Consider the following 20,694-nt stretch of genomic DNA (forward strand, 5'->3'; position numbering starts at 1 on the left):
GGTCTGTAAATTTATTACATGTGCTAGTGTGGTATGGTGGCTGCACTGGCAGTTGGTGACGTAACAAGTCACCAGCCAGTAAGAGCTCATTAGCTGGAAATGACTGACATTTCCATGATTCTGACTGAGCATATTCTTCAAGACTCAGTGTTTGAATTTAAAAAGGATGAGAATTGCTGTTGTTACTGAATACAGTACATCGAAAATACATTTAAAAAGATGAGTCTGAGTTATAAGTGGCACAAGAAAAGATAATGGGTTGGTCTGGAACAATTTGCACTGTTTTTCCATTGCAACCTAACAATAGTTGTATTGTAATTGCATGATAAAGTTAAACGTTGCAAGTTGTGTTGGCAATGCCAATCGTGGATTATGTCAACATCTCCCAACTCCACAATGACCTAAAATATTCTCCTAATTCTGCCACCACCTGTGTTGTAAACAGTCTGTCGTTTGTGCCACTTCAGTGGCTCGTTCAGTCACACCAGACATCAGTAGGAATAAAAACAGCAAAGTCAAGCAAGACAGTGAGTGAGAATGTAAAATTGAGGTAAACCTTACTAGGAAAAAACCTAAAATTGAGGAATTTTTAGAACTGATCTTATGGGTTTTTCACAAAGGCTACAAATTTATGGTGTAGAATAGTGAAAAACATAAAATTTGGGGACATAAAACCGAAGTTCTATTGTAGTTACAACACTTGCCTGCCACTGGAGAGGAAAAAATGGCTTTATGACAATCTTTCCAACCAGATCAGTGCATGCATCCAGACCAGAGGGGGTGCATTATCTTGCTAATAAATGGACTACCCTGCCAAGTCATTTGTGGATTTGACTCATTTTTATAATCAGTGAAATGACATCACATATGCTCTCAACATGTGAAGTTTAATTTTGTTTGCTCCTGTTCTTCTGGGTGGTTCACATTTTTTGTCAGACAGTATAGTTGGGAGGAAACTGTTTGTTCTTCCTGCTGGTTGAATAATCAACCAAACTTTTATACTTCGTTTTCATGCAATTATTTTGTATTTTAAGATATTTTGTCAATGTTAACAAAATATGATTGCACACACACACTTTCTCCTCATATAGTGTGAACCCTATTTTGCCTAGATTAAAAGTGATCTATCACAGGTGTATAGTACATATTTGCCTGACAGGCAGTTTGTGGATAGTTCAGAAGATTTCTACTGAAACAGACACCCAATTATTATATGCTTAGGTTTACAAGTCCACAATCATTCTGTAAGTTGTTGTATTAGGTGATGCAGAGTCAATGGCTCGGATGCCAGAAGAGAATGTTTTTATAGCATTCCAACGGTAGAAGAGGCAGAACGCATCTCTATGGGGCAGGCAGAGCTCAGAGCCTGGGAAAGGCAATCTGCCTAGTGAAATATGGCATCCCGGCTACAGTCCCCAGTTGAAATATGGTTTCCCGGCTGAGGCACAAGTTGAAAATATGCTCACTATTTTTTTATTTACTTAAATTTGCCATATTTCATGACAGTACCTTTTCCGTTAGACGTTTGCAAGGCGATATTAGTCTTGGCTTCAGTTGTCTAAGTATGATTCCACAATGCATCTTTGTCAGCTGCAGAATTGACGTGGTTCAACGTGTTTCCCTCATTTTGGTGTTTCAAATACCAATTCTTCAAATGTAGTTTCTTCTTATAGTTAATACAAAAAAAACAGTAACATAATTCAAAATAATTTATGACGGCAACCTTCACATTGTTCTACAGTCAACACACTCCAAGAGTTAACTGCCTACTGACTATAGTCAAAGATGACTCCAGTGTCAAAGATATTTTACACAACATACAAGCTTCCACTTGTAATCAGTCTCTTTGCTATTCTTCGATACATTTACTAATAGTAATCAATATGCTTTCACTCTCAAAAACATAAGTAAATTAACATATAATAAGGCAAATTACAATAAAAAATATTCTGACAAAAAATATAAGAAAACATTCACAATTTGGTATCAATAAATACAGTAAAAAAAAAAAAAAACATCTCCCAGATCCATTACACTAGGAAATGGTAATCCAAAATATTACTCAGTGAACTTGGAAGCTTTGAGGTGGCAGCCCCATCACCAAGCTTAACCTGCACAGCACTCGTAATGTGGCCAGGGGATTCTATACCTACTGGCTCACATCAACGATTTGCCTTGGATAACAGATTCAACGGAAACGGAATTAGTGAGATGGAAACAAAAAACACTGCTTCACATTCGTGACATGGAACGTTCATAGTCTTAATAAACCAGCTGCAGCAGCGACTTTGATATCTGAACTAAAAACACACAAGACAGACATTGTAGCTCTACAGGAAGTTAGGTGGCTTGGAGAAGGGATACACACGGAGAATAATTGTGTCATTTTTTATGGGGGAGATGAAAAACATGAATTTGGTACTGGTTTTGCTGTTAAGAATTGCAGGATTGTTAACTGGGTTAAGGAATTCCATCCCATTAACAAAAGAATGTCTTACATAATGATCAAACACCAGTGGTGTGATATAACATTCATAAATGTCCATGCACTGACTGAAGATTCAACTGAGGATGAGAAAGTTGAGTGAAGAATTAGATAGAGTAGTCGAAAGTACTCCAACAAGAAATATGAGAATTATCTTAGGGGACTTTAATGGAAAAATAGGTAAAGAGGATATGTTCATCCCACAATAGGAAAACATAGCAAGCACTCGACCACAAATGAAAATGGATTGAAAATGATCAACTTTGCACTGTCAAAGAATATGAGAATTTGCTTGACGATGTTCCCTCACAAAGAAATACACAAAGTTACATGGTGCTCTCCAGATGGCAAAACAGTAAATCAGATTGGCCATGTTATGACAGATCAACATTTCACTTCATTTGTAAGAGATGTCAGAACATACAGAGGATCTGAAATTGGCCCAGATCACTTCCTAATGGGAGGAAAGATGAAAATCAAGATGATTTGGCATCAGCAACCAAAAGCCACACCAAAACCTAAATTAGACATCGAGCGACTGAAGGAACTGTCTGTTAAAGAAGCCTATGTGATTGAAATAAATAACTGATTTGCAGCATTGCAAGAAGCTGAGAAGGAAAATAGTGTCAAGAAGGCTTGGGAAAGAATAGAGACTGTAGTAACAGATCAGCAGAAAAAACACTGGGCAAGAAAATGAAAATGCTGAAACCGAAATTGTTCAACAAAAAATGTCAGAGAGCAGTAGAAAGGAGGAAATAAGCCAGGATGATGTGGCTGCATATTAAGGAGTGTGAGGGCAGGAGAGAGACCTTCAAGGCAGTTAGAAGAGAAACAGTGAGAGTTTTATGAACAGAGAAAAGGGAATATCTAACTGGAGTACTAGAATCTATAGAAGTGGAAAGCAGCAATGGAAACTCAAAGAAGTTATTTCGGTATACAAAGAAAAGTAAGAGATGTTATCAAAGTGAAAACCTATTCATAAAAGATAAAAATCAAAATATGCTAACACAGCTGGAAGATATCCAAGAAAGATGTAAAGAGTATTTCTCAGAAATGTTAAATTGCACTGATCCACACATACCCTTCAATTACGAAATGTCTGAGAGTGACAGCATTAATAATGACGAATGTAGAATCACAGAACAAGAAGTGATCCACACCATTCAAAAGCTCAAAAACAACAAGGCAGCAGGCAAGAACCATGTATCAGCAGAGATGTTAAAAGAGGGCGAAAGTAAACTACACAAAGAAATTTATAATCTTATCGTAATGATCTGGAAAACTGAAACACCGCTGGAAGATTGGAAAACTGCAATAATTTGTCCAGTACACAAGAAAGGAAACGGAATGGAATGTGGAAATTACAGAGTAATCAGTTTGCTGAACATAACATACAAAATCCTCTCAATGATAATTCTGGAAAAACTTAAACCTTACGCAGAAAATGTTATTCAAGATTACCAGGCTGGATTTCGAACAAACCATTCCACAACTGATAATTTGTTCACTATATGACAGATCTTTGAGAAATACTGGGAATTTAACAAAAACATCCACTGTCATCCACAGAAGTAGCCTCTACAACACATTACGAGAATTTAGTATACCCAGTAAAGTCATTAGGATGATACAACTGTGCATGGATGGCTCCCAGGTAGCAATGAAGTTCAGAGGATCCATATCCCCCACCTTTCCAATTAAAACAGGCTTATGACAGGGAGACACTCTTTCATGACAGGGAGACACTCTTTCGTGTGTCCTCTTCAACCTTGCATTAGAGAAAGTGGTTCGGAAGAGTAATTTACATCTATACAATGGACTGCGAATCGAACACAGTGAAGTTAAACTCCTGGCTTTTGAAGATGATATAGTGTTGCTGAGTGAAACTGAAGAACTGAAAGACATGTACAGATCTCTCAGGCACAGTGCCAGCAAAATGGAGCTTTTGATTAACCAAGAGAAAACCGAATATATGGAAATAGGTCGAGTCATAAACCCAAATCCTTATTTTGAAATTGACCAGCGTTCTAAATTCAGAAAAGTCCTCCAGTTTAAATACCTTGGATCACGTTTCAACAGTAAAAATATCATAACAATGGGTATAAATGAAAGAATTGCCTCAGGGTCAAGATGTCTGTACTCACTAAGCAACCCACCCAAAAGTAAAGCTTTGTCAATCACCACAAAGATGAATATATACAACACTATCATCTGCCCCAAAGTACTGTATGGTTCAGATATCTGGACACTTACTAAGAATGAAAGAGAAAAACTGAATGTTTTTTAAAGAAAAGAAATGAGAAAAATCTGGGGACCTGTGTTGGAGAATGGTGTATGGAGAATTCGAAAGAACAATGAAATTTATCAGTTAATGAATCAACCCACTATCATCCAGAAAAAGTAGGAGACTGCTGTGGGCTGGACATGTGGCTAGAATGGAAAACAACAGAATAACCAAGAAAGCATTTGAAGGAACTCTCCAGGCAAGAAGACCATTGGGCCGACCCCGTACAAGGTGGAAAGATGACATAGAGAAGGACATTGCAGCATTAGGAATTTCCACAGGGTGGAGAGAGGCTGCAAGAGATAGAAGGCAGTAGAAGCAGATCGTTGATGCAGTGCATGGTCTAAAGCGCCTGTCATCGAAGAGAGAGAGATACAGAGATAGTGGTGATACTAGGGGAAATTGGTGTTCCAATCTGCATAGTCTCTTAAGTGTTGATTGTGAGACCAGTCACCCACACAAAAATAACTTTTAGATTCAAATGACATCCTCATTTTGAGAAGTACAAGTTGGAGAATATCTGATACCTTTCATGTGGAGGTGAGTGGCAGAAGTTTTACCATAGAAGTGGATGCATGTGGTGGATGTTAGGTGTTATCTATTGCATGTCAAATCTGGACTTACGAGCCAAAACTTTGTGAGTACTGTCCAACGTGAGAATAAATTGCCACCTGGTGACATTGTGGTCATGGGCTATGGTAAGAAAAGTATATAAACAGAGCAGAGATGAATGGGGAATCCTTATAATGATAGTATAATCTGTAAATGTGGAAATTCATTGACAGTAGTGTCTTTGACAAAGCACACATTGTTATGGTCTGGAGCCTGGGAAGGGACATCTCAGAAATGGCAAGCTGGTCAGCTGTTCATATGCTACTGTTGTGAGCATTTGTGTAAAGTAATTGAAGGATGATGAAACCACAAGTAGGTAGAATATGTTGAAATAGCTCATGGGCGAACTCCCACATGCCAGTGTCCAGTGGGCCCAATACTTCGACAAACGAACACAGTGGCATCATCAGATTTGCTGATGAACTGATTGATGAAGGGCTGGCACCCAGCCTTTATTTCCTCCCCCATTCCTCTGATCAGCTGCTCCATTGCCTATCTGCACCCAACATCCGTACCCCCACTTATCCCATCGAGGAGATAAAAGCAGGGCAGCAGCCCCCAAGCAGACATTTCATCAGTGTACATGATGTTGGAAATGTAGTAGTTTGCCCATTAGACACTGGCATCTGGCAGTTCACCCATGAACTATTTTGACATGAAGTATGCCAGGAGGAGCTTATAAATCACAGGTGATGCGATGTTGGCTGTCCGTGCCTCATCACAGACCATGGAGTTTGGACGCTTGGTCGGCCTGTAAAGTGGCAATCTGAGGCAGATCTGATGACAGAGTTCAACACAGGTTCAGGCACAAATGTTTCATAGCATGCTGTTCAGCAGACATTCTTTAGCATGGGGCTCCACAGCAGATGACCCTGATGTGTTCCCATGTTAACCCAATTACATCATCAGTTAAAATTGCAGTGGACATAGAATTGTTGAGATTGGATAATGGAGCAATGGAAACATGTTGCCTGGTTGAATGCATCACACCATCTTACACCAGATCGAAGGTCAAACCCAGATACGCTTATCCATGAAAAGTGCTGCACAAAACCTGCACCATGCCACACACACAAGCTGGGGGTGGGATAGGGGGGAGGGGTAGTATTATGCTATGTAGAGATATTCACGTGGGCTTGCACATGGAACCTGTGGTAGGAATCAAGCACACAATGACATCTATGGACTACATGAACATTATAGTATGCCATCTGCATCCCTTCAGACTTGATGTGTTGCTGACAGTGACGGCATCTTGCAGCAGGATAACCATCTGTGTCAGTAGGCCATAATAAAATATGACCACTTGTGAAATTTCCTCCTGCTTCTCATGGTAGTAATTGTTGCTCATTGCTGAGTTACTTCATTACTGCTTATACTGATTTTAATATCTGATGATGAAATAATGACTTTTTCTAGCATATGATGGAGCTGGTAGATATTATGGTCACCACTGAAGAAGATGGAGGCTATATGAATTGTGACAATCAGAGATCACTAAAAGCTACTGGTAGAAATATATTTGTGTGTATGCATTCTAATTATTATGGCATCAAATTATAGTAATAGATTTATTGATATTTCTTAATCTTTTAGATGTCATATTTTTCACTACAGTTATGGTGAAACGCACGGACTCCATACAGTCAAAGAGAAAAGTAAGTTCACTCTCTGACCGCAGCGACACTTCAGAACAAGGAGGACCAGGTGAAGTCAGTGGTGAAGAATCACCTGGCATTCTGAGTGATGACCAACCTCCAGAAAGTCCAAGTGACAGCAATGACACAGATGATACAAGCAAAAATCTCCCATGGATGAAGGTCTGAATTTTTCTGAATTAGATTTTCTTTTAGATTAGATTAGATTAGATTAGATTAGTTTTCGTTCCATAGATCTGTGCTGAGGAGACCCTCATTGGATGTGGAAGATGTCATTTAAAAAAAAAAAAAAAAAATAAAAAAGAAGCCGAAATAACAATACTAACAGTATGAATATATACAATACATCATTTGTTTCTATTAAAAGATTCGTCAATGGAGTAGAAGGAGTTGGCCACTAGTAAGTCTTTCAGGCTCCTTTTAAACTGATCTTTATTTGTAACTAAATTTTTTATGTTTGCTGGCAAATTATTGAAGATGAGTGTTCCTGTGTAGTGGTCCCCTTTTTGAACTAAAGTAAGTGCTTTCAAGTCCTTGTGCAAATCATTTTGGTTCCTGGTATTGTATGTATGAACTGAGATGTTTGTCGGAAAAAGAGATATATTATTAAGACAAATTTCATTATGGACTAAATATACTGAGAGGCAGTAGTTAGTATACCCAGTTCTTTGAAGAGGTTTCTACATGATGTCCGTGAATTTACTCCACAAATAATACATATTACACACTTTTGGATTCTGAAAACTTTTGTTTGACTTGAAGAGTTACACCAAGATATTATACCATATGACATTATGGAATGAAAGTAGGCAAAGTATGCAAGCTTTTTCATTTTTATGTTGTCTATGTCTGCTAACACTCAAATTGCAAATACAGATTTGTTAGGGCGTTTCTGCAGTTCTGTGGTGTGCTCCTCCCAACTGAATTTATTATCAACTTGTAATCCCATGAATTTAAGACTCTCAACCTCTTCTATCTGCTCTTCTTCATACTTTATGCATATGCTGGGTGGAAACCTCTTACAGGTCCTGAATTGCATATAGTGAGTCTTTTCGAAGTTTAATGTCAGTGAGTTGGCTTTAAACCATTTATTAATATCCATGAAAATATAATTAGCAGATCTTTCTAGAACTACACTCGACATAGTATTTATTGCAATACTTGTGTCCCTCTTACCCGTGTTTACATTCCGCGCTGACCAGTTGCAGCTGCAGCGGCGCATCGAAAGCTAAGTACTAATTAATTGTTTGTGTATAGTAGTTTATTTAGGAACTTTAGTAGTCTTCAACTGGTGTTCTTGGTGTTTTCCGGTGAAATAACTTCAGAAGAAATTTTTGTGAACTGAATTTTCAGTTTCGTTACTGTCATTAGACGTTTGATTTTCTTTCTGTGCTAGTATTTTGTTATATTCTCATTTGTTGTTGATTAATACTGTCAATAATAGTAGTTACTTTCCTTGTGGAGCAAGTTTGTGATTATTGTAGTCAGTTTTTAACATCTTCTTATTGTAGTAGCAGAACTTAGATAAAGTTGTTTTCTTGTTTCAATAACTGTAAAATTTTACCATGAGTGAGAAGTGTGGGCTTTACCATAGGTTCGTGAGTAGTGGATTGCAGTGTGAGACTTGTTCGAAGTATTTTCACTGGGGGAAATGCAGTGGGGAAGCCAGTGGGCATTCTGGTGAGATCCTCTCCTGGAACTGCAGGTTATGTAGCAAGAGTAAGTTGATAGAGGAGCAGGAGCGTAAGATCTGTGCCCTTCAGGTGCAGTTGAAAAACGCACAGGAGGAGCTAGATAGGATGAGGAGGAAGAAGGGGGTTGGGGAATGGGAGCTGGCTGTTGGCAAGAGATCTGCTAGGAGAAGGAGATTTTCAGATAGTTTTACTATTGGTGTTTGTAATAGATTTGACCAACTGTCAAAGTCTAGTGGAGAGGAATCTCTAGTAGCTGTAGATGTAGGAAGTATGCAGCAGACCTCAGCAGTTACGGTGGCTAGGACAGTTGCAAAGTCTAAGAGAAAGAAGAAGGTTTTGCTGTTAGGTAGTTCTCATGGTAGAGGTGTAGGCCAGCAGTTGCAGGAAGTTTTGGGGAGTGAGTACCAGGTCACCAGCATTGTGAAGCCTAATGCAGGATTGGCTCAGGTGACTTTTAACATAGGGGGGTTATGTAGGGATTTTACAAAAGAGGATCAGGTAGTGATTGTGGGTGGAGCTGGTAATAGTATTGATAGGGATGGGGAGTATGACATAGATGGTGACCTGGAAAAGATAGCCACTCAGACTGGCAACACGAATGTGCATTTCGTGGAACTGTTTCAGCGTCACGATTGGCCTCATTTTAATACAGCCGTAAGGCGTAGTAACATGAGACTTGGGGGTGCGCTAATGACAGAAGGCATGAGTCACATTACAGTGGTGTCGGTGGAGTCTATCAGCAGGACGGGTTTCACTAGACATAGCCTGCACCTCAACAGGTATGGAAAGGGGAGGTTGGCAAAGCTTATAAGTGACAGCATAGGTGGGGGTGGTGGGATCACTCATGGGAAAATTCCGGTAGTTGTGGGTGTTAGAGCTGTACCTTTTTTAGATTGAAGTCAGCTGACAGGTATTCCTGCTTAAGGGAAGTCTCTCTAACAAAGAAACCACTTTCGACAAAGCTTAGGTATCCGATTAATGAGGGAATTAGTATATTTCATCAAAACATACAAGGCATTAGAGATAAAGTTAGTGAACTACTTATAGATGTTGACTCTGAAATTATTGGTATATCTGAACACTTCTTAAATAAGGAGATAATTCAGAGGCTTCCTTTACCAGGATACAGGTTGGCTGGCAGCTTTTCTAGGAGCTCTTTGTGGTGTGGGGGAGTAGCCATGTATGTGAAAAACGGTATCCCATTTGAGTCAGTTGATGTTTCAAAGTACTGCACTGAAAAGGTGTTTGACTGTTGTGCAGGTGTGGTTAGATTTAGTGGAGCTAAACTTCTTTCTGTTGTTATTTATAGATCCCCAGACTCCGATTTCACAACATTTTTGCTAAAGCTAGAGGAGGTTCTTGGTTCACTTTATAGGAAATACAAAAAGTTTGTTATATGTGGTGACTTCAATATAAATTGTATAAGTGATTGTGCAAGGAAAAGGATGCTGGTAGACCTCCTTAATTCATATAATCTTATGCAAACCGTATTCTTTCCAACGAGAGTGCAAGCAAACAGTAGAACAACCATAGACAATATTTTTGTTCATTCCTCATTACTAGAAGGGCATTCTGTTAGCAGAATGGTGAATGGCCTTTCAGATCATGATGCACAAATTTTAAGTCTAAAAGATTTTTGTGCTGCAACACAGGTTAAATATAGATACCAACGTTTTAGGAAAGCTGATCCAGTTGCTGTAGAGACTTTTGTAAACCTTATCAAGGAACAAGAGTGGCAAGATGTTTATAGTGCTGATACAGTAGACGATAAATATAATGCTTTCCTCAAGACTTTTCTCATGCTCTTTGAAAGTTGCTTTCCGTTAGAACGTTCAAAACAGGGTACTAGCACAAACAGGCAGCCTGGGTGGCTGACTAAAGGTATAAGAATATCTTGTAGAACAAAGTGGCAATTATATCAAAACGTTAGAAACAGTCACAATCTAAATGCAGTAGCCCATTACAAACAGTATTGTAAGGTGCTTAAAAAAGTTATTAGGAAGGCAAAAAGTATGTGGTACACAGATAGAATAGCTAGGTCTCAGGATAAAATTAAAACCATATGGTCAGTCGTAAAGGAAGTGGCTGGTCTGCAGAGACAGGTTGAGGATATAGAATCAGTGCTTAGTGGGAATGTCCTTGTTACTGATAAGTCACATATATGTACAGTATTTAATAATCACTTTCTGAATATAGCAGGTGAACTAAATAGAAACCTAGTCCCAACAGGGAATCATATAGCGCTCTTAGAAAAAAGTGTTCCGAGACTGTTACCTGAAATGCTCCTCCATGATACTGACAAGAGGGAGATTGAGTTAATAATTAAATCACTAAAGACCAAGAACTTTCATGGATATGACGGGGTATCTAGCAGAATACGGAAGTATTGTTCCATGTATGTAAGCCCAGTACTTAGCCATATCTGTAACTTTTCCTTTAGGAGTGGTCAGTTTCCTGACCGATTAAAGTACTCGGTAGTGAAGCCACTTATAAAAAGGGAGACAGAGATAATGTTGACAATTATAAACCTATTTCTTTGCCATCGGTGTTTGCTAAAGTTATTGAGAGGGTTGTATATACAAGGTTACTGCATCATTTAAATTCTCATAATTTGCTGTCAAATGTAGAGTTTGGTTTTAGAAATGGCTTAACAACTGAAAATGCTATAGTCTCTTTTCTCTGTGAGGTTTTGGACAGATTAAATAAAAGGTTGCGAACGTTAGGTGTTTTCTTTGATTTAACGAAGGCTTTTGACTGTGTTGACCACAAAATATTACTGCAGAAGTTGGACCATTATGGAGTAAGGGGAGTAGCTTACAGCTGGTTCGCCTCTTACTTTAAGAACAGAAAGCAGAAGGTAATTCTCTGCAATATTGAGAGTAGTAGTGATGCTCAGTCCCAGTGGGGCACTGTTGAGTGGGGAGTTCCCCAAAGGTCGGTGCTGGGGCCACTGCTGTTTCTTATTTATATAAATGATATGCCTTCTAGTATTACAGGTGATTCAAAAATATTTCTGTTTGCTGATGACACCAGCTTGGCAGTGAAGGATCTTGTGTGTAATATTGAAACAGTATCAAATAATGTAGTTCATGAAATAAGTACGTGGCTTGTGGAAAATAATTTGATGCTAAATCACAGTAAGACTCAGTTTTTACAGTTTCTAACTCACAGTTCAACTAGAGCTGATATTTTGATCAGACAGAATGGTCATATTATAAGCGAGATGGAACAGTTCAAGTTCCTAGGCATTTGGATAGATAGTAAGCTGTTGTGGAAAGCCCATGTCCAGGATCTTGTTCAGAAACTAAATGCTGCTTTATTTACCATTAGAACAATATCTGAAATAAGTGACACTTCAACATGAAAAGTAGTCTACTTCGCATATTTTCATACGCTTATGTCATATGGTATTATTTTTTGGGGTAATTCTTCTGATTCAAAAAGGGTATTTTTGGCTCAAAACCGGGCTGTTCGAGCTATGTGTGGTATAAGTTCTAGAACCTCTTGTCGACCCCTATTCAATAGTCTGGGAATTCTGACATTGCCCTCACAGTAGATATTTTCTTTAACGTCGTTTGCTGTTAGCAATATTAGCTTATTCCCAAGAGTTAGCAGCTTTCACTCAGTTAATACTAGGCAGAAATCAAATCTGCATGTGGAATGCACTTCCTTGACTCTTGTGCAGAAAGGAGTGCAGTATTCTGCTGCATCCATTTTCAGTAAGCTACCACAAGAACTCTAAAATCTTAGCAGTAGCCCAAACGCTTTTAAGTCTAAACTGGAGAGTTTCCTCATGGCTCACTCCTTCTATTCTATCGAGGAGCTCCTGGAAGAGCTAAAAAATTAAGCAAATTCCAGTGTTACATTCTTGATTTTCTTTATTTAAACTTACGACGTGTCGCCTTAATATGTTTCTTATATTTCATTTTATCTGTTTCTACAATCATGTTATAGTTTCATGTATTGACTCGTTCCATGACCATGGAGACTTCTCCTTAATGTGGTCCCACGGAACAATAAAAAAAAAAAAGTCTTGAAACAAAACAAACTCTGCTTCTGGCAGTGTAACTGATGAAAGATCATTAATGTACACAAGAAAAAGCATTGGCCCTAAGATGGATCCTTGTGGGACACCACATGTACTTTCTTCCCATTCTGATGATGACTGATGACTTAATTCACTAGTCTCTTGCACTGACACCCTTTGTTTCCTCTTAGCGAGGTATGACTTGAACCATTTTGCAGCACTGCCCGTAACACTGTAGAATTCTAATTTATTTAAAAGGATGTTGTGGTTCACACAATCAAAGTAGTTGGATAAAAAGAGTAAATAACAGGAAGGAAAACAATAAAAGGGCAAATACATAGTTAATTATTGTCATACCATGATGTTTATGAAATTTATCAACTGAAAATAAGTAAATACGTGGCTGAATTTGCTATTTTAATAATCATGAAACTTAAAATTAGTTCTGATACTATTATTATTTAGATTGTCCTTAATTCCATCTGTCTCTCAAGAGAATTAAAGCTCTAAATACAATGAAATTATATGGTAGTTTAAGAGTGTGCACCTGGTTGCAGCACATACCCAACTCAAAATTTCAATCTGCCTGTATGTTTCTACCACTTTCAAAATTCCATAGACTTTTTGTGAAATTGTTATTTTGTAATTATACAGGGTGATTCAAAAAGAATACCACAACTTTAAAAATGTGTATTTAATGAAAGAAACATAATATAACCTTCTGTTATACATCATTACAAAGAGTATTCAAAAAGGTTTTTTTTTTCACTCAAAAACAAGTTCAGAGATGTTCAATATGGCCCCCTCCAGACACTCGAGCAATATCAGCCCGATACTCCAACTCGTTCCACACTCTCTGTAGCATATCAGGCGTAACAATTAGGACAGCTGCTGTTATTTCTCGTTTCAAATCATCAATGGTGGCTGGGAGAGGTGGCCGAAACACCATATCCTTAACACACCCCCATAAGAAAAAATCGCAGGGGGTAAGATCAGGGCTTCTTGGAGGCCAGTGATGAAGTGCTCTGTCACGGGCTGCCAGGCGGCCGATCCATCGCCTCGGGTAGTTGACGTTCAGGTAGTTACGGACAGATAAGTGCCAATGTGGTGGCGCTCCATCCTGCTGAAATATGAATTGTTGTGCTTCTTGTTCTGCCGTACTCAATAACACAAAAAGCTTTCTGTTGAGCGGTCGCCATCTTAGCATCAACTGACGCTGACACCTAGTCAACAGCGCCTCAAGCGAACAAATGCACAACTAAATGAAACTTTATAGCTCCCTTAATTCGCCGACAGATAGTGCTTAGCTCTGCCTTTTGTTGTTGCAGAGTTTTAAATTCCTAAAGTTGTGGTATTCTTTTTGAATCACCCTGTATTTTTTTATTCAATCTTATGGTTTATCACAAACAGAATTGGTGGTACAGGACAGGTCAGGAGAGCTGGCTGCAATATGCAATACCACTATTTTAAAAATGTATAATTGTATTCGTGCAATCTTAGTGCAGTTTATCAGTCTTTGTTGAAGAAAATTTGCTGTTTTTGCTTGTTCAGAAATAAATAGAAACTGTTATGTATCAGAAGTGATTTTAGGTTCTTTTTTTCATAAATACTAGTGCTGAAACAGTTTCTGATTCACCTGTTATGTTGTTATATTATGAGATGTCAGAGTGAACTATGCTTTTACAGGATTATGTTTTGTAAAATGTTTGGTGGTTATTGGGCTGTCTTCAGGTATAATAATTATACATACCCTTGTTTTGCAGTAAGTAATGAAAAAGACAATATTAAGCTTTCAAATAAAGATCTTCTTCCAAAATAGAGAACACACACACATTCATACAGGCACAACTTATCAACATTTGACCACTGTGTCCTGGTGCTGGAGCCCAAGTGCAACTGCATCTGGTGAGGTGGGTGGTAGGGTGAGGAGGAGGCATGTGGTGGAGAGGGTGACGGATAGCAGAGTAGGGGTGAGGGAAGGTTTGATGCTGGTGGGAGTGTGTGGGGACATGGTGGGGATAGGATAGATAAGGCTGCTGAGTGAAGTGTGAGAAAGCTGTGCTGGGAAAGTGGGGGAGGGGGTGAGAGGAAAGGAGACAGGAGAGGAGACAAGTAGAGAAGGGGGAAAGACTAGCACGAGCATAGATGGGACATAAGGCAAGAAGACATGCATAGAGGGAACAGGAAAAGGGGATTTTTTGGGGGGGGGGGGGAAGGGGGGTGAGTGAGAGTAGACAAGTAGCGAAGGGGGGAAAGACTGGTAGAAGCATAGGTGGGATAGAAAGGCATGCATAGTGCTGGAGTTTGAGCAAGGAAAGGGGACAGGTGGGTGGAGAGCAGGGACTAGGAATGGTTGATGTCAAGGCAGTTTTGGGACAAAGGAAATGTTGTAGGGAGAGTTCCCACCTGCACAGTTCAGAAAATCTGGTGTTGGTAGAAAGCAAGTATGTATGAGACCACTGTGGCCACAGGATTGTCCGTTCAAGTGTCTGTGTGGTTGAGTGAGTGAATGTTTGTATTTTTGCTAGGGAGGCAAGAGCTCAAAAGCCGGTGTGAATGTGTTGTGTGATTCTGTACTCCACACATTGGTCTGCTATAGGTGAGTGGTTACCTTTCACTTACTTTACATATAGATGCATCCAGGAATTTCTGTAATTATAGGACAATAGATTGAAAATATTCAGGCATGACAGATTATGATGTAAAAGAAATATACCTTTCTGGGAGGAAACACATTGATATAAAATAAATTGACATATGGTTATCTCACTTAGTAAAGAGGACATAGAATATAGGAAGGGAGTTCATGTTGAGAAGTAATGGTTTACCATTAAGATTCAAACAAACTCTCAGGCATAATCCTCATACTCTTCTGTAATCAAGATCTATAACTTAAAATTAGCATGCTGTCTTTGGAGGGTTAATTCCTGATTTGTCAAGATACTAATCTACTACATGTGGCATTTGTGCAACAGTTAAAGAAGAATTTTTTTGTGACTGCTGCTACAACAACTTCATTGAAGATAACCATCATGAGCAATGTTAAATCTGCACTTATTTATATGTACATACAAGAAATCAAATTTTAATCAAATGACAGTGTGTTACTTATTTGAAATGTTCATGATCATATGCTGTCATTCTCTGAATATTTGTATTGTTGAAAATTTGTTCAGTGTGGTAACGTGAATGTTACAAAAAAATCTAGACCACAAAGCATCATGCCAGGTTCACAAGCAAGCTGTGGAAATAATATAATCAGAAATAATAATAAACTGTGAGACAGAATTGTGGGCCAGTACCTATGTTCAAGATTGCTAATAAAGATGTACAAAAGTACAGGTGACATAGCATCCTATCTTTTGGATCCAGTAGTTACTTTCCTGGGAAGGAGAGAAGATTAGATTGGGGAAGGTAAAAAAGGAAAGATAGGTCACTCAAACATGGGCTCACCCAAGTGAGGATGAGAATAGACAAAGATTCTTCGTGTAACAGTAACAGAAGACACTTTGTCTACCCTCATCTTCACTACGGGTGAGTCCCTGTCATCCTGGTATCTGAGTGGCCTGTCTTTCATATTTGACCTTCCCCAACGTATCTCCCCCTCCTCTGCAATGAAGGAGCTTTTAGTTCTGAAAACTAGAACAATATGTCACTTACTTTCATGGCGTTTCCATTGGCAGTACTATGTGTTTCGCCTGCTGAAGTTAAGTACTAGTCTGCAATTCTGTCTCATGATTTAATAGTGCAGAAATATTCAGACTCAGATGTGATGCCATGCAATGTGCAAGAATAATGTAATTGTATTTCTCATTAACTTAATTATAGGAAACCTTGTAATAACTTTCCTATTATGTGCTTTACAAAAATAATTCAGAAATGATTTTTTAACATGGTGTAATCTTAACTATATTTATCATGCTGCAGAAATTTTATAAAGGTCATAAAACCTTGTTTCATCAAATGTAAATGACTTTCTTATACAAATGCTAATTAATTGTTAAATCCTGATATATGTTCCAGTTATATGTATCCAAAATATACACTGTGCTATCAGCTTTTTTGTTTTTGTTCCACTTAGTGCTATAACCGTTTTCAGCTTGTCAAAATTACTTCTGTCAGTGAAATATTATTTATGTATCTCAAAAGGCTCAAACCAGTTTTTTTTAGAAATCGTAGTTTATCTACACCACATGCATCCTTTCTGTTGATAATTTTCAGCTGCAGGAGTGTGCATTTAGCTGTCTGTACGATTGTGTGTGTAAATGTGTGTACTTTTACTAGAGAAAGAGCGAGAATGTGAAAGAAAGTGTGAATACTGTTGTCTGTTGTGTGTTTCTATGTGCCACTCATCAGCCCGCTATTGTAAGTAATATGTAAAATCTATTGAAATGATAGTACGTTGTGGCCAAGTGTTACAAGTGATAGAAGAATAACATAACAAAGGTGAAAATCATACCACATCTCATTAATAGTAATAATAATAATTATTATTTGTTAATTGAATCTGATTTGAACCTGTGAATTCATCTCTAAGTAAATAATAATATATCTTTTTGTTATAATACACAGCTGTTTGGTTTTGTGTAGTTTAATTAGTTTCATGTTTCCTGTTTATTTCAGGGTTTTTAAAGCCCTTAACTGTGTGTCAACTTTTTCATCTTGGTATTTTTGTTTCAGGTGGTTGTGCAGATATCCAATTCATTCAACTTTTATTGCTCACATCAATCATTTTGCCATCCATTCTGTTACAGACGTCATATGAGAGCGTGTTCCAGACTTATAAAGTCAGTAAGAAGGGTATGTAAATAAATTGGCATTTTTATTGGAAGGAACCAACATTTTGAGAAGTTGATAGACAAGGATAACCATTTGCTTCACTAACTATTTGTACGAGGTTTGTCCGGAAAATACGTATAAAAGTTGAATAATGTTACAAGTTGCAGTCACCGCCAGGTGGGACTACTGCTGTAATCAATCCCATCAACACTCAGTTCGAGTCAAAGCACACTGTGTGAAGGTGGGAGTGTGTGGTAGCTTGTTGACAGTTACCCTTTCTCACCTGCCGTCGGCATGGAGCTCTCTCTGATTGAGGAACAGCGCGTCAACATCAAGTTTCTTGCAAAGCTAGGCAAGAATGGCCGTGAGACTTTTGAGTGTTTGAAAAAGGTTTACAGAGACAATTCTCTGTAGCAACCAACCATGAACAAGTGGTTAAAAAGGTTCCGGGATGACCAAGAAGAAGCGAACGATGACCCTCGCCCAGGATGCCCGTCGACATCGAGTTCCGATGCAAATGTTGAACGAATTCGGGCTTGTGTTCTTAAAGACCGTAGATTGACAGTCAGAATGATTGCTGACGAGCTGTCAATCCCCAAAACAATCGTTCACGAAATCCTGACACAAAAACTTGAAATGAAGAAATTGTGTGCGAAAATCGTACCGAAGCTCTTGACACCAGAACAGAAAGCAAAGAGGGTTGAGTGCTGTGAGGATTGGTAGGAAGCAGAGGAACGAGGGGACTTTCTCAACCGAGTCATCACTGGAGATGAGTCCTGGTTTTACGAATTTGATGTGGAACTCAAATCTCAAAGCAAGGAATGGAAACTAGCAGGAGAACCGAGAACAAAAAAGTTGCGAAAATCAAGGTCCAATGTGAAGACAATGTTGATTGTTTTCCTTGATTCTAGGGGCATTGTTCGCAAGGAATTTGTTCCTCCCAGCCAGAGAGTGAAAGGAAATTTTTACTTTGAAGTTCTGACATGTCTCAGAGCTTGTGTGGACCGAGTTTGACCAGAGTGGATCCTCCATCACGACAATGCGCCCGCTCACAAGTCGCTCGTTGCGCACGAGTTTTTGGCCCGAAGCTCAATCACCGTGACAGACCAACAGCCTTATTCACCCGATTTAGCCCCGTGTGACTTTTTTATGTTCCCGAAATGCAAAATGGTGCTTCGGGGGCAGTACTTGGGAGACGTGGAAGCCATCAAGTCGGAAACGACACGGCAACTGAACAACATCACAACTGAAGACTTTCAGCAATGTTATCAACAGTGGAAACGGCGTTGGCAGAAGTGTACCGCGTCTCAGGGCGAGTACTTTGAAGGAGACCATATTGTAATACCTGAATAATTGTAAAATAAGGTTATTATTCAACTTTTGTATGTATTTTCCGGACAAACCTCGTATTTGTTCTTAACCATGAAAGTCACTTTCATGTAATTGTAACTTACACATTAACAATACAAAACATGAGAATAATTTCCAGTCTGCACTGTAGCCCAGGGTTCAGAATGGGGTAATGAATTCTGGTACACAAGTATCAACAAGGTTTTATCAAAAATAAAGCAAGAAATTATGATCTTGAAAACTCAAAGGAAATTAACAACATATATTATAATCACACCTACAAATTAACTAATTAAGAATTTAAGATTTGTTTCTGACTCATACCAGATAACAGTTCTCATTGCTAACAGGCATATTTTCTCATGGCATACAGGTGGCTTTGGCTCTGATAAATATCATCTTGCTCAAGTTAGTGTTGAGCTAGTAATCAGAAATATAACTTTAAAAGCAACAACATGAGGAAAAGTAGCTGCTTGCCTGTAATTTTAATATGTTAAAGTCAGATTATCTAAACCAATAACTGCTAACAGGTTATTATTCATGCAGTTTGCGATACACACTTCTCCTAGGTAATGTATACTTTGAATTATTGCAAATCCCGAAAGTTTTTCTTTCATGATAGGATCTACAGAACATGATGAATGCATGAATTAATGAATATCAGTATCTCTAATATTGTTAATCAGCAGACGAAACTCTTTATTTTGCTCTGTTTTCCATCTTTAGTCCTACAAATTAATATTTAAAGACAAAGCAAGTAATGTAGAGAAAATATTATTACTGCAATAGTGAATAACCAGAATGTCAAAGGATGCTTCTTAGAAGACATGAAATCTTATGTGTTGCTGATAACATAAATTATGTATAGACAAACTTCAAGATACTCAACCACAGTAATTTCCATGTTGACTGTGTGTCTCTGGGAGTGGAGCTGTATATTTTAGTGCAATGTGGATACATGCTATCCATGCACATTTGACAGGAAAATAGAACTCCTTATAAATGAGTACAGACAGTAGAAGAAAACCTTATGAGACACTTCTTCCATTATTTATCTGCCTGTAGAATTTCAGACACCTATTATCTGTACATCAGACAGTTATGCTTACTTGAACTAGCCCTCCATTCTAATAATACATAGATAACTGTACATTTACATAATTATTTGTACCAACATTCTCGTTTAAATGATAAGCATGCAGTAGTTGATAAAAAGCAATTGAATAACTCAGTAATTAAGGTGTCCAACTATTATTTCAATTTTTCTGTTAATTGTTTTAAACATACATTTGTAACTTAAATAATAACAAACTGAAATAAAGGTAATTTATGGTCATCACTTTTGGACGTCATTGCTACTGATTTGTTCCACATCATTGAAGGTTCTCCTTTGTAGAGTAGTCAATGAAACAGTTGTACCTGAGGGGCACCAAACGAATAATTACGTTGGTTTTCAGTCTCTCATATTTGCCTGCTTTTTAATGATTGTGGTGACCTCAATATCAGTGATGCAAAATGTCACAAAAATGAAACACTTCGACAGCAATATTAATTATCCCTCATGCAGGGAGGCATATCTTTGTGACTCAAGCCATCCTCAGTTCACTATGAATGATTGAACTGTATGCACATACCGGTAATCTTTTTTTTATGTTCCATTGCTAGTAATAAATTCATGTTAACTACATTCTCTAATATCCAGCATCATTCTTCAAGCTTCCCACACCAGAACTGCTACAGATTTAATTTTCCTTCCAAACTATTTAAGAAAAGGGTTCTGTAAAATTCTGCAACATAGTTTGATT

The 20,694-nt window shown here is 38.2% G+C and overlaps 1 protein-coding gene across 1 annotated transcript in view; it reads left to right on the plus strand.

The window, feature by feature from the left end:
- Positions 1 to 20,694, plus strand: part of LOC126092046 (protein unc-80 homolog) — a 1,190,994-nt gene that overhangs the window by 751,801 nt on the left and 418,499 nt on the right. The window contains exons 35-36 of the mRNA XM_049907452.1: positions 6,999 to 7,201; positions 17,441 to 17,560. Coding sequence (XP_049763409.1) covers positions 6,999 to 7,201; positions 17,441 to 17,560 — 323 coding nt within the window. The remainder of the gene's footprint in view (positions 1 to 6,998; positions 7,202 to 17,440; positions 17,561 to 20,694) is intronic.

The sequence above is a fragment of the Schistocerca cancellata genome, chromosome 7 (genome assembly GCF_023864275.1).
Source record: "Schistocerca cancellata isolate TAMUIC-IGC-003103 chromosome 7, iqSchCanc2.1, whole genome shotgun sequence".
In the NCBI taxonomy this organism is placed as follows: Eukaryota; Metazoa; Arthropoda; class Insecta; order Orthoptera; family Acrididae; genus Schistocerca; species Schistocerca cancellata.